Source organism: Notothenia rossii (assembly GCF_949606895.1).
Source record: "Notothenia rossii genome assembly, chromosome: 8".
Classification (NCBI taxonomy): Eukaryota; Metazoa; Chordata; class Actinopteri; order Perciformes; family Nototheniidae; genus Notothenia; species Notothenia rossii.
Genome location: NC_136906.1, coordinates 83433097 through 83448199, shown reverse-complemented (window position 1 = coordinate 83448199; position 15103 = coordinate 83433097). Strand labels below are relative to the sequence as shown.

Here is a 15103-nt window from a genome sequence, read left to right as displayed (position 1 = left end):
GGGGGTCCTCACCTCCTCTAGGGGGGTCCGGGGGCATGCTCCCCAGGGAAGATTTATTTTTAAATGTTGAAGTTAAAGCATCAATCTGGTGCACTTTGAGAGCAACATGGAGAGATCTATGGATACATCTCTCAACACCAGATGAAACAGAACTGGAAGCAGATTTATTTTCTTTATGGATATTTTACAAATCACTCCCCTTTCAAACTCTATTCTTGTTTATTAATATCAACTTGTTTTACTGTCATATAGTATTTTATACCTGTTTACTTTATTCTCTTGTTTTGTTATAACTATAATGATCATATAAAGATGTGCCTTTACCTCACTGGTTGGAGAAAAAGCTTCTTATATTCGTTAGCATAGCTAGCTAACCAGATGCTAATAACAACAAAGGTATTGACTGTATGATCAGTATGACAGATGAACAGATCGTCACTGGGTTTACAACTAAAGACACAGCCATGCAGACACTGCGGCATGTGTACGGCTCCTTATCTGAAGTGCCGGAGAGACGTTCTGGTGCTCTCCGGCAGCACTACACCCCTGTCAGACGAGACATATACCGTAATGACACGCTAGGCTCGTGTTGTGTTCAAGGACCCTGACCTTGGCCAGGAAAAACAGGCACTCGCTTGTTTACAAAGACCCCCATCACCCCAGCCACAAACTGTTCAGCCTGCTGCCGTCTGGCAGGCGTTACCGCAGCACAAGACAAGAACAACCAGATTCAGTGACAGCTTCATCTCGCAGGCAATAAGACTGTTAAACAACTGAACTGCTGAAACAATTTCATATCATTCATCTGCTACTTAGTAATTATTATCTATTATCTAATATATCATTCCAATAACTTCTATATAGACTCATATTGCTCTATTACACTTTTAAAAAACAACTATTTTTCTTTTTTGTATTACTTTAAAATACTTAATATTGTTTTTAATCCTGTTTGCTTATCTGTATTATTGTGTTGCATTGGTGCAGAAGCCTGTAGCCTAAGATTTTCAACGACATAATTACTCTGTAGCTATGTTAGTTTGACTAATAAAGAACCTTGAACCTTTAATTATTTTGCGGTCTAGATTTCTTATTTTTTTTCTTTTTTGCGTGTGTTTATAAGTTACCTCGAGGGCCGTATCAAATTGTCTCTCAGGCCGTATACGGCCCGGGGGCCGGAGGCTCCCCACCCCTGCTGTAGATCATAGTAAATCATAAGTTTAGATTAGAGTCCTCTCTCCGCCCTGCAGGTTAACAGAGTTTGAGGACACGCCCACCAGTCAGCTGACCATCGATGAGTTCATGAAGGTCGATCTGGAGCAGGAATGTGATCCGCCCTCCTTCACTGCCTCAAAGCACAAAGCCAAGATGCAGCAGGTAAATCACTGGGGTTCTGATTGGCTGCTGCCAGATGAGTTCACAAAGATCCAACTGATCATGTTACTCTCTTCTTCTTCTTCTGCAGCTGGAACACGAGCTGGCCAGGAAACTAGATGAGGTTGAAGGTCAGTTTCTTTCTCTACCCAGAGATCCTTTTAGGACACACCAGAGATAACTGTAGTGATCATTTAGGACTCTAGAGAGCACTCTAGTGATCATTTAAGACTCTAGAGAGAACTGTAGGGATCATTCAGGACTCCAGAGAGAGAACTATAGAGATCATTCAGGACTCTAGAGAGAGAACTGTAGAGATCATTCAGGACTCCAGAGAGAGAACTATAGAGATCATTCAGGACTCCAGAGAGAGAACTGTAGAGATCATTCAGGACTCTAGAGAGAGAACTGTAGAGATCATTCAGGACTCCAGAGAGAGAACTATAGAGATCATTCAGGACTCTAGAGAGAGAACTGTAGAGATCATTCAGGACTCCAGAGAGAGAACTGTAGAGATCATTCAGGACTCCAGAGAGAGAACTGTAGAGATCATTCAGGACTCCAGAGAGAGAACTGTAGAGATCATTCAGGACTCCAGAGAGAGAACTGTAGAGATCATTCAGGACTCCAGAGAGAGAACTGTAGAGATCATTCAGGACTCTAGAGAGAGAACTGTAGAGATCATTCAGGACTCTAGAGAGAACTGTAGGGATCATTCAGGACTCTAGAGAGAGAACTGTAGAGATCATTCAGGACTCTAGAGAGAACTATAGAGATCATTCAGGAATCTAGAGAGAGAACTGTAGAGATCATTCAGGACTCTAGAGAGAGAACTGCAGAGATCATTCAGGACTCTAGAGAGAGAACTGTAGAGATCATTCAGGACTCCAGAGAGAGAACTGTAGAGATCATTCAGGACTCTAGAGAGAGAACTGTAGAGATCATTCAGGACTCCAGAGAGAGAACTGTAGAGATCATTCAGGACTCCAGAGAGAGAACTGTAGAGATCATTCAGGACTCCAGAGAGAGAACTGTAGAGATCATTCAGGACTCTAGAGAGAGAACTGTAGAGATCATTCAGGACTCTAGAGAGAGAACTGTAGAGATCATTCAGGACTCCAGAGAGAGAACTGTAGAGATCATTCAGGAATCTAGAGAGAGAACTGTAGAGATCATTCAGGACTCTAGAGAGAGAACTGTAGAGATCATTCAGGACTCTCGAGAGAACTGTAGAGATCATTCAGGACTCTAGAGAGAGAACTGTAGAGATCATTCAGGACTCTAGAGAGAACTGTAGAGATCATTCAGGACTCCAGAGAGAGAACTGTAGAGATCATTCAGGAGTCTAGAGAGAACTGTAGAGATCATTCAGGACTCCAGAGAGAGAACTGTAGAGATCATTCAGGACTCTAGAGAGAGAACTGTAGAGATCATTCAGGACTCTAGAGAGAGAACTGTAGAGATCATTCCGGACTCCAGAGAGAGAACTGTAGAGATCATTCAGGACTCCAGAGAGAGAACTGTAGAGATCATTCAGGAGTCTAGAGAGAACTGTAGAGATCATTCAGGACTCCAGAGAGAGAACTGTAGAGATCATTCAGGACTCTAGAGAGAACTGTAGAGATCATTCAGGACTCCAGAGAGAGAACTGTAGAGATCATCCAGGACTCTAGAGAGAACTGTAGAGATCCTTCAGGACTCCAGAGAGAGAACTGTAGAGATCATTCAGGACTCTAGAGAGAACTGTAGAGATCATTCAGGACTCCAGAGAGAGAACTGTAGAGATCATTCAGGACTCTAGAGAGAACTGTAGAGATCATTCAGGACTCCAGAGAGAGAACTGTAGAGATCATTCAGGAGTCTAGAGAGAACTGTAGAGATAATTCAGGACTCCAGAGAGAGAACTGTAGAGATCATTCAGGACTCTAGAGAGAGAACTGTAGAGATCATTCAGGACTCTAGAGAGAGAACTGTAGAGATCATTCAGGACTCCAGAGAGAGAACTGTAGAGATCATTCAGGACTCCAGAGAGAGAACTGTAGAGATCATTCAGGAGTCTAGAGAGAACTGTAGAGATCATTCAGGACTCCAGAGAGAGAACTGTAGAGATCATTCAGGACTCTAGAGAGAACTGCAGAGATCATTCAGGACTCTAGAGAGAGAACTGTAGAGATCATTCAGGACTCTAGAGAGAACTGTAGAGATCATTCAGGACTCCAGAGAGAGAACTGTAGAGATCATTCAGGAGTCTAGAGAGAACTGTAGAGATCATTCAGGACTCCAGAGAGAGAACTGTAGAGATCATTCAGGACTCTAGAGAGAGAACTGTAGAGATCATTCAGGATTCCAGAGAGAACTGTAGAGATCATTCAGGACTCCAGAGAGAGAACTGTAGAGATCATTCAGGACTCTAGAGAGAGAACTGTAGAGATCATTCAGGACTCCAGAGAGAGAACTGTAGAGATCATTCAGGACTCTAGAGAGAGAACTGTAGAGATCATTCAGGACTCTAGAGAGAGAACTGTAGAGATCATTCAGGACTCCAGAGAGAGAACTGTAGAGATCATTCAGGACTCCAGAGAGAGAACTATAGAGATCATTCAGGACTCCAGAGAGAGAACTATAGAGATCATTCAGGACTCCAGAGAGAGAACTGTAGAGATCATTCAGGACTCCAGAGAGAGAACTGTAGAGATCATTCAGGACTCTAGAGAGAGAACTGTAGAGATTATTCAGGACACTTTAGAGGCAACTAAAAGAAGGATTGAGGACACTTTAAAGCGAGGAATTATTTAAAACTAAAACCCTTGTCCTTTCAGGAGAGATCAGCTGCTACAAAGACGAGATTGAGAGTGAGCTGGAGAAGAGCCGCCCTAAACTGAGAGGAATCTATGCCGCCTACGCCAAAGAAATTGGTTCGTACTGATTCTAAGTCAAGAAACTCTCCCGCAAAATCTAGAACATCCATCAAACCTTTACTCCTCCATTTTCAGACCCGGAAGACGCCGAGTTGTTGTCCCTGACCTCTGAACCCGAGGTGCCGGAGGTCGAGGAGGCAGAGCTCAATGCCGCCGCCCAACACCTGACACAGACCTTCCTGAACCAGGTGATCCATGAGGAAGACAGGCATGATAAGAAGGCCGATGACAGCGAGCAGGGGGCGGGGCCGGAGAACGAGGGGGCGGGACCTCAGCGTCTGGCCGCCCCTTTGGCCGTCATCCTGGGACAGCTGCCGAGCGCCGCCAGCCTCAGCCTCCAGAAGACCTTCCAGACCTTCGGCGAGGAAACAGGCGGGAAACCAGACGGTAAGAATCGCCGGCATAGACAAAGCTAATGCATGCTACAAAGAGCTCTGGTGGAATCACAACACAGACATAGATATTTTTTATAATTTAAGAGTAAATGACTTGGACAGAGAGCGAGTAATAGCTTTAAAAATAAATGTAGGTTGAAAAATGGTTGACTTCGCTTCAATCACAAAAGTACAAATCGATGTGTTGGGATGGATCCTAGCACTGGCACTTTGTTTATGACACAAAGGTGAATGATGTTCATCTGTCTCTGCGGTTTCACAGATGAGCAGTCTGAGAGTGGAGAGCTGGACCTGAAGGATATTGATGATCAGGAAATTGATAAGGTCAGTCCATCAATTATGCTGTACCACAGACTCTCATAGACTTCTCAACAATCTGAGGTAATAAAGAGAGAGAGAGAAGTAGGAACATTTCCTCATAGCCTTCTATACAATCTGAGGTAATAAAGAGAGAGAGAGAAGTAGGAACATTTCCTCATAGCCTTCTATACAATCTGAGGTAATAAAGAGAGAGAGAGAAGTAGGAACATTTCCTCATAGCCTTCTATACAATCTGAGGTAATAAAGAGAGAGAGAGAAGTAGGAACATTTCCTCATAGACTTCTCTATAATCTGAGGTAATAAAGAGAGAGAGAAGTAGGAGCATTTCCTCATAGACTTCTCTACAATCTGAGGTAATAAAGAGAGAGAGAAGTAGGAACATTTCCTCATAGACTTCTATACAATCTGAGGTAATAAAGAGAGAAGTAGGAACATTTCCTCATAGACTTCTCTACAATCTGAGGTAATAAAGAGAGAGAGAAGTAGGAACATTTCCTCATAGACTTCTATACAATCTGACGTAATAAAGAGAGAGAGAAGTAGGAACATTTCCTCATAGACTTCTCTACAATCTGAGTTAATAAAAAGAGAAGTAGGAACATTTCCTCATGGACTTCTATACAATCTGAGGTAATAAAGAGAGAGAGAAGTAGGAACATTTCCTCATAGACTTCTCTACAATCTGAGGTAATAAAGAGAGAGAAGTAGGAACATTTCCTCATAGACTTCTATACAACCTGAGGTAATAAAGAGAGAGAGAGAAGTAGGAACATTTCCTCATAGACTTCTATTCAATCTGAGGTAATAAAGAGAGAGAGAAGTAGGAACATTTCCTCATGGACTTCTATATAATCTGAGGTAATAAAGAGAGAGAAGTAGGAACATTTCCTCATAGACTTCTCTACAATCTGAGGTAATAAAGAGAGAAGTAGGAACATTTCCTCATAGACTTCTCTACAATCTGAGTTAATAAAGAGAGAAAGAAGTAGGAACATTTCCTCATAGACTTCTCTACAATCTGAGGTAACAAAGAGAGAGAGAGAAGTAGGAACATTTCCTCATAGACTTCTCTACAATCTGAGGTAATAAAGAGAGAAGTAGGAACATTTCCTCATAGACTTCTCTACAATCTGAGTTAATAAAGAGAGAGAGGAGTAGGAACATTTCCTCATAGACTTCTTTACAATCTGAGGTAATAAAGAGAGAGAGAAGTAGGAACATTTCCTCATAGACTTCTCTACAATCTGAGGTAATAAAGAGAGAGAGAAGTAGAAACATTTCCTCATAGACTTCTCTACAATCTGAGGTAATAAAGAGAGAGAGAAGTAGGAACATTTCCTCATAGACTTCTCTACAATCTGAGGTAATAAAGAGAGAGAGAAGTTGGAACATTTCCTCATAGACTTCTCTACAATCTGAGGTAATAAAGAGAGAGAGAGAAGTTGGAACATTTCCTCATAGACTTCTCTACAATCTGAGGTAATAAAGAGAGAGAGAAGTAGGAACATTTCCTCATAGACTTCTCTACAATCTGAGGTAATAAAGAGAGAGAGAAGTTGGAACATTTCCTCATAGACTTCTCTACAATCTGAGGTAATAAAGAGAGAGAGAGAAGTTGGAACATTTCCTCATAGACTTCTCTACAATCTGAGGTAATAAAGAGAGAGAGAAGTAGGAACATTTCCTCATAGATTTCTCTACAATCTGAGGTAATAAAGAGAGAGAGAAGTAGGAACATTTCCTCATAGACTTCTCTACAAACTGAGGTAATAAAGAGAGAGAGAAGTAGGAACATTTCCTCATAGACTTCTATACAATCTGAGGTAATAAAGAGAGAGAGAAGTAGGAACATTTCCTCATAGACTTCTCTACAATCTGAGGTAATAAAGAGAGAGAGAAGTTGGAACATTTCCTCATAGACTTCTCTACAATCTGAGGTAATAAAGAGAGAGAGAAGTTGGAACATTTCCTCATAGATTTCTCTACAATCTGAGGTAATAAAGAGAGAGAGAGAAGTAGGAACATTTCCTCATAGACTTCTATACAATCTGAGGTAATAAAGAGAGAGAGAAGTAGGAACATTTCCTCATAGACTTCTCTACAATCTGAGGTAATAAAGAGAGAGAGAAGTTGGAACATTTCCTCATAGACTTCTCTACAATCTGAGGTAATAAAGAGAGAGAGAAGTAGGAACATTTCCTCATAGACTTCTATACAATCTGAGGTAATAAAGAGAGAGAGAAGTAGGAACATTTCCTCATAGACTTCTCTACAATCTGAGGTAATAAAGAGAGAGAGAGAAGTAGGAACATTTCCTCATACACTTCTATACAATCTGAGGTAATAAAGAGAGAGAGAAGTAGGAACATTTCCTCATAGACTTCTATACAATCTGAGGTAATAAAGAGAGAGAGAAGTAGGAACATTTCCTCATAGACTTCTATACAATCTGAGGTAATAAAGAGAGGGAGAAGTAGGAACATTTCCTCATAGACTTCTCTACAATCTGAGGTAATAAAGAGAGAGAGAGAAGTGGGAACATTTCCTCATAGACTTCTCTACAATCTGAGGTAATAAAGAGAGAGAGAAGTAGGAACATTTCCTCATAGACTTCTCTACAATCTGAGGTAATAAAGAGAGAGAGAGAAGTAGGAACATTTCCTCATAGACTTCTCTACAATCTGAGGTAATAAAGAGAGAGAGAGAAGTAGGAACATTTCCTCATAGACTTCTCTACAATCTGAGGTAATAAAGAGAGAGAGAGAAGTGGGAACATTTCCTCATAGACTTCTATACAATCTGAGGTAATAAAGAGAGAGAGAGAAGTAGGAACATTTCCTCATAGACTTCTCTACAATCTGAGGTAATAAAGAGAGGGAGAAGTAGGAACATTTCCTCATAGACTTCTCTACAATCTGAGGTAATAAAGAGAGAGAGAGAAGTAGGAACATTTCCTCATAGACTTCTATACAATCTGAGGTAATAAAGAGAGAGAGAGAAGTGGGAACATTTCCTCATAGACTTCTATACAATCTGAGGTAATAAAGAGAGAGAGAGAAGTAGGAACATTTCCTCATAGACTTCTATACAATCTGAGGTAATAAAGAGAGAGAGAGAAGTAGGAACATTTCCTCATAGACTTCTCTACAATCTGAGGTAATAAAGAGAGAGAGAGAAGTAGGAACATTTCCTCAAAGACTTCTATACAATCTGAGGTAATAAAGAGAGAGAGAGAAGTAGGAACATTTCCTCATAGACTTCTATACAATCTGAGGTAATAAAGAGAGAGAGAGAAGTAGGAACATTTCCTCATAGACTTCTATACAATCTGAGGTAATAAAGAGAGAGAGAGAAGTAGGAACATTTCCTCATAGACTTCTCTACAATCTGAGGTAATAAAGAGAGAGAGAGAAGTAGGAACATTTCCTCAAAGACTTCTATACAATCTGAGGTAATAAAGAGAGAGAGAGAAGTAGGAACATTTCCTCATAGACTTCTATACAATCTGAGGTAATAAAGAGAGAGAGAGAAGTAGGAACATTTCCTCATAGACTTCTATACAATCTTTATTGTGAACATTTCTTGCTGCAGTACATCCTGAATGATCGGGAGGTCGAGGTGAAGACTGAGCTATGGATGAAACAGAACGCAGAGTACCTGAAGGAGCAGAAAGGTAGTTTTTCTTCTTCTTCTTCTTCTTCTTCTTCTTCTTCTTCTTCTTCTTCTTCTTCTTCTTCTTCTTCTTCTTCTTCTTCTTCTGTGGTGTAATGGCTGCCTGTGTATCTGCAGAGAAAGAGGAGAGGATCAGGAAGGAGAAGGAACAGGGGACGTATAAGGAGAAGGTGAGTGAACAGGGTTTCCGGGAAGCTCACCTCATCTTTGATTGGAGCAGGTGAGTGCAGGTGTGTCTACCTGCTGGTGTGTGTGTGTGTGTGTGTGTGTGTGTGTGTGTGTGTGTGTGTGTGTGTGTGTGTGTGTGTGTGTGTGTGTCCGAAGAAGGATCAGGTGTTTCTACCTGCTGATGTGTGTGTCTGTGTGTCTGTAGCCGAAGAAGGCCAAGAGGAAGAAGGATCAGGTGGCGGCGTCCACGGCGGGCGAGGCCATCGAGAGGATGCTGGAGAAGAAGAAGATCTCCAGTAAGATCAACTATGAGGTCCTTCGGGACCTGAACAGCCGCGGGACAGGAAGTGGGGGGGGCAGCAGTCCCAGCAGAGCCTCCCCCCCCCACTCCCCCGACTCGCCCTCCGTTATGAAACAACTCAACCGCCGTCGCAGGAGGACGAGCGACGCTAACCGAGAGCTGGCGGCTAACACTAGCATCATGAGCAAGAGGTTGGTGTTACACAACAGTCAGAATAGGAAGTAACAAACTGATCGACCCCTGATGACCCCTGATGAATGTCGTCTCCTTTTTTCAGGGTCCGCCTCCTCCTGTCCTCAACCTCAAAGAAGAAGAAACCTGCCGTCCAGGTGATGTCATTCACATGTCCTGACCAATCAGAGCACTCTGTTTCACATAGTCAATAAACACACAGATAATAACAAAACCAATACATTAGACAGGGGGCAATCACTGTATGATTACTACCACATTACACAGGGGGCAATCACTGTATGATTACTACCACATTACACAGGGGGCAATCACTGTATGATTACTACCACATTACACAGGGGGCAATCACTGTATGATTACTACCACATTACACAGGGGGCAATCACTGTATGATTACTACCACATTACACAGGGGGCAATCACTGTATGATTACTACCACATTACACAGGGGGCAATCACTGTATGATTACTACCACATTACACAGGGGGCAATCACTGTATGATTACTACCACATTACACAGGGGGCAATCACTGTATGATTACTACCACATTACACAGGGGGCAATCACTGTATGATTACTACCACATTACACAGGGGGCAATCACTGTATGATTACTACCACATTACACAGGGGGCAATCACTGTATGATTACTACCACATTACACAGGGGGCAATCACTGTATGATTACTACCACATTACACAGGGGGCAATCACTGTATGATTACTACCACATTACACAGGGGGCAATCACTGTATGATTACTACCACATTACACAGGGGGCAATCACTGTATGATTACTACCACATTACACAGGGGGCAATCACTGTATGATTACTACCACATTACACAGGGGGCAATCACAGTATGAATACTACCACATTACACAGGGGGCAATCACAGTATGAATACTACCACATTACACAGGGGGCAATCACTGTATGATTACTACCACATTACACAGGGGGCAATCACAGTATGAATACTACCACATTACACAGGGGGCAATCACTGTATGATTACTACCACATTACACAGGGGGCAATCACAGTATGAATACTACCACATTACACAGGGGGCAATCACTGTATGATTACTACCACATTACACAGGGGGCAATCACAGTATGAATACTACCACATTACACAGGGGGCAATCACAGTATGAATACTACCATGCTGTGAATGGATCTGGCCCTTCCTACATCCAGGACATGGTTAAACCGTACACCCCAGCACGTGCACTCCGCTCTGCATCAGCCAAACAGCTCGCTGCACCCGCACTGCGAGGGGGACCCAAGTTCCCATCAGCAGAAACACGTGGGTTTGCTATCCTGGCTCCAAAATGGTGGAATGAGCTCCCCATTGAAATCAGGACAGCAGAAAGCTTACACATCTTCTTCAGACTGAAAACTCATCTCTTTGGACTCCACTTCCAGAGATAGAATTACTAACAAAGCACTTATATACTAATAAAGGGCTGGCTTTCTAAAGCCAGTTGAGTAGCACTTGAAATGTTTGGCTCTATGAAACCTGATGAACTTATATGATTCTGTTTTCTTCAAGGTTGTATCTTGTTGGTCGAATGAACTTATTGTAAGTCTCTCTGGATAAAAGCCTCAGCCACATGTGATGTAATGTAATTGTTTTTCTCAGGCAGGGAACGCTGTCACCATGACAACAGATGCATCACCTGAGGCCTCCTGCCCCACCGCTGCCCCCCCGTTTGTAGACCAGGACCAGCAGGAGGAGGGAGAGGAGGTGGAGGAAGAGGAGGAAGAGGAGGAAGAGGAGCAGGAGGTGCAGGAAGTGGAGGAGGAAGAGTGTGTCAGCGCTCTGCAGCTCGTAGGAGGTCCGTCCAGGCTTTTATTTTGAAAAACTAGATTGTGTTATTCTGTTTTATTTTCAATGTGTTTCCTTGCAGGATGTGAAGAGATATATATTACAGACATTATAGTTGTTCAGTCAAATATAAAAACCTGAACCTGATCCTGTTTTCAGATTACGGCTGCGAGGAGGACGAGATGAGTTTCGACCTGCAGTGATGGAGGTCACCTGACCCTCACCTGCAGTGATGGAGGTCACCTGACCCTCACCTGGAGTGATGGAGGTCACCTGACCCTCGCCTGGAGTGATGGAGGTCACCTGACCCTCACCTGGAGTGATGGAGGTCACCTGACCCTCGCCTGGAGTGATGGAGGTCACCTGACCCTCACCTGACCTGATGAAGGTCACCTGACCCTCACCTGGAGTGATGGAGGTCACCTGACCCTCGCCTGGAGTGATGGAGGTCACCTGACCCTCACCTGACCCTCACCTGGAGTGACGGAGGTCACCTGAACCTCACCTTGAGTGACGGAGGTCACCTGACCCTCGCCTGGGTTATGGCTAGAAAGGATCCGTCTTGTGTAAAACTCTAGCGAGAGTTTGGCTGAAAGTCACGTGGCTGAATGTTTACGTTTGGCAGGCAGCCTTTCAGTTACGATCGTTAACATCAGTGGGCCACAGCAAATGATGATGAGAAGCTAAACTATCTATTAATGATGTCAATTACAGGGAGTGTGATTGTTGAAATAGGGTGTTAGCGGTCTTGCTGGTGTTCAAAGAAGAATGACAACACTGTAGATCACCAACACTATGGTTTATTTTTTATTCACAGGCAAGTCAACGTTGTCGCAGTAAAAGTCCCAAGATAGCTCCTGGTGCAATAAAACGTTCTCTTGCAGTGTTTTACTATTAAGTCTGATGTTTCTCTATTCATATTGCTACTGCATTAATGTGTATGTTGCATCATGTTACTGCTGGAGATGTGTTTCCGAGCCGCTCCGATTACAACGAGAGTTACAACAAGAACGTGACCTCATATTTACACTAGACGGATCCTTTCTAGCCCTAACCCCTCGCCTGGAGTGATGGAGGTCACCTGACCCTCACCTGGAGTGATGGAGGTCACCTGACCCTCACCTGGAGTGATGGAGGTCACCTGACCCTCACCTGGAGTTGTTTATATTGTAAAAAAGCTCTAGCTATAGATGCGTCTGTATTTTTATATGAATGTTGATATGACATCACTCCCTCCTGAAGCAGCTTCCTGCGGTTTCAACCGTTTTATACGTGTATTTTGTGTAGTTTGTGTATTTTGTGTAGTTTGTGTATTTTGTGTACTAAGTGTAGTTTGTGTACTATGTGTATTTTCACTTTAATGAACTTCCTGGGATAAAAAAAAAGATGTATTTACAAAAATGGTGAAAATAAAACTCATCGTGTTGATGTTACCTTTTATTTCATATCATCTATTCTTCTACATCATATTCAGTCATTCCAGTCCTGATGCTAAGCTAGGCTAACTGTTTCCAAAGCTTCCAGTCCTGATGCTAAGCTAGGCTAACTGTTTCCAAAGCTTCCAGTCCTGATGCTTCGGCCCATCTACACTACAGGCATGAAAAAATCTTGGAGCTGGGCGTGTCTGAAGCTTGGCGATTTTTTGCGAGCAACCAATCACATGAATCTCCCGCCCCCGACATACAAAGCAATAGCAATATTAAAACGAAGTAAACTGGATATAAACTCTCCAAACAGGCGAAAAAACTATCAGTTTCACCCACTGTCTCTGCCACCTCCCTCCATGCCTGGTTCCTCCGGTTTGTATCCCGGTAAATAGTTCCGGTCGTAAAGAACCGGGTGATTTGCTACCGTAATATCTCGTTTGGAATATGAGGAAATGAACTGCGGTCTGGCTCTCCCAGCTTGCACGCGGTTTGATTGGCTGCGCTTGCACTGGCGGGATTTGCATAAACGGGATTTGATTGGCTGATGCCAAGCATCGAGCCTCAAAAGTTGAACAATGTTCAACTTTTGATGCCGATAGATGCTCGTGATGCTTGCAAAGCCATGCTCCCCACAATGCAGTTCGGCGAAGATTAAAAATCTTCTACGTCACCCCATTCAAGTGAATGGGCGAAGCGTTGAAAGCATTTTTTGATGCCTGTAGTGTAGACGTAACTGTTTCCAAAGCTTCCAGTCCTGACGCTAAGCTAGGCTAACTGTTTTCAAAGCTTCCAGTCCTGATGCTAAGCTAGGCTAACTGTTTCCAAAGCTTCCAGTCCTGACGATAAGCGAGGCTAACTGTTTTCAAAGCTTCCAGTCCTGATGCTAAGCTAGGCTAACTGTTTCCAAAGCTTTCAGTCCTGATGCTAAACTAGGTGCTTCCAATACTGACGCTAAGCTAGGCTAACTGTTTCCAAAGCTTTCAGCCCTGATGCTAAACTAGGCCCGTCTACACTACAGGCATCAAAAAATCTTGAAGCTGGGCGTGTCTGAAGCTTGGCGATTTTTTGCGAGCAACCAATCACATGAATCTCCCGCCCCCGACATACGAAGCAATAGCAATGTTAAAACGAAGTAAACTAGATATAAAATCTCCAAACAGGCGAAAAAACTGTCAGTTTCACCCACTGTCTCTGCCACCTCCCTCCATGCCTTGTTCCTCCGGTTTGTATCCCGGTAAATAGTTCTGGTCGTAAAGAACCGGGTGATTTGCTACCGTAATATCTCGTTTGGAATATGAGGAAATGAACTGCGGTCTGGCTCTCCCAGCTTGCACGCGGTTTGATTGGCTGCGCTTGCACTGGCGGGATTTGCATAAACGGGATTTCATTGGCTGATGCCAAGCATCGAGCCTCAAAAGTTGAACATTGTTCAACTTTTGATGCTGATAGATGCTCGTGATGCTCGCAAAGCCATGCCATGCTCCCCACAATGCAGTTCGGCGAAGATTCAAAATCTTCTACGTCACCCCATTCAAGTGAATGGGCGAAGCGTTGAAAGCATTTTTTGATGCCTGTAGTGTAGACGTAACTGTTTCCCCTGCAGAGGTCTCAGAGATTAGACATGTAACAGCAGACATACAACAGGGGGATTGTATATTTTTTTAATGTGTAGTTTAAATCCCCCCTGCTTCTTCTTCTTCTTCTTCTTCTTTTCTTTAATGGCGAATCGCTTCCACTTGGAGCATATATCGCCACCTACTGTTTAGTTATTAAATGTTCATATTAAATCCTTGTCCTCAGACCAGTGCTTTTGAGGAATTTGAAGATCAGCTTGTTTGCTTCATTTCTTGATTTACTTTCGTATATTGACTTGAAATCCATGTCCTTGATGTTGAGTTGTTCCAGTGCAGTTTTCAGAATGAATCTTTGTCTGTTATAATCCGGGCAGCTAAAAAATACATGATGTATTGTCTCTGGTTGTTGGCAACCATCACAATTGCCATTTGGATGTTTTCCAATCAGATGCAGTGATGAGTTTAGTCCAGAGTGTCCCAATTTTATCCTGCTGTTAATGCTCTGCTCTCTTCTACTACTCCCCCACGTGCTTCCTGTTCCTACTTCCCTTTGTATCTGGTATAAATGTCTTCCTTTGGTGTTACTGTCCCATAGTCTTTGCCATTGTTGCTTGATAACCACTTTTGTAAAAGATTTGACTTCTGCTCTACTGATGGGTACCATAATATCAATCTGGTTTGCTTTCAAACCACATTTTGCCAGTTGATCCACTACTTCATTCCCTCTAATGCCCACATGCGCTGGAACCCACACAAATTGAACAACAATTCCCAGATGAACTAACCTAAACATGCTTTGTAACATTTCATGTAAAATATCCTGACGACATTCTGAAGAGAAGTTGTTTATACTCTCCAGAGCTGGAGTCAGAGCAAATGACCACTCGCATTGGCTGTATTTCCTCTACCCACTG

General features: G+C 42.9%; 1 protein-coding gene across 1 annotated transcript in view; it reads left to right on the top strand.

Annotated features, from left to right (window-relative positions):
- LOC307016325 (transcription factor IIIB 90 kDa subunit-like) overlaps nt 1-12621 on the top strand; it is a 20605-nt gene extending 7984 nt beyond the window's left edge. The window contains exons 6-16 of the mRNA XM_079645366.1: nt 1225-1377; nt 1466-1505; nt 4194-4289; nt 4368-4679; nt 4950-5011; nt 8600-8681; nt 8798-8850; nt 9054-9340; nt 9427-9478; nt 11003-11198; nt 11348-12621. Coding sequence (XP_079501492.1) covers nt 1225-1377; nt 1466-1505; nt 4194-4289; nt 4368-4679; nt 4950-5011; nt 8600-8681; nt 8798-8850; nt 9054-9340; nt 9427-9478; nt 11003-11198; nt 11348-11391 — 1377 coding nt within the window. The 3' untranslated portion in view covers nt 11392-12621. The remainder of the gene's footprint in view (nt 1-1224; nt 1378-1465; nt 1506-4193; nt 4290-4367; nt 4680-4949; nt 5012-8599; nt 8682-8797; nt 8851-9053; nt 9341-9426; nt 9479-11002; nt 11199-11347) is intronic.
- Nucleotides 12622-15103: the final 2482 nt, after the last annotated feature.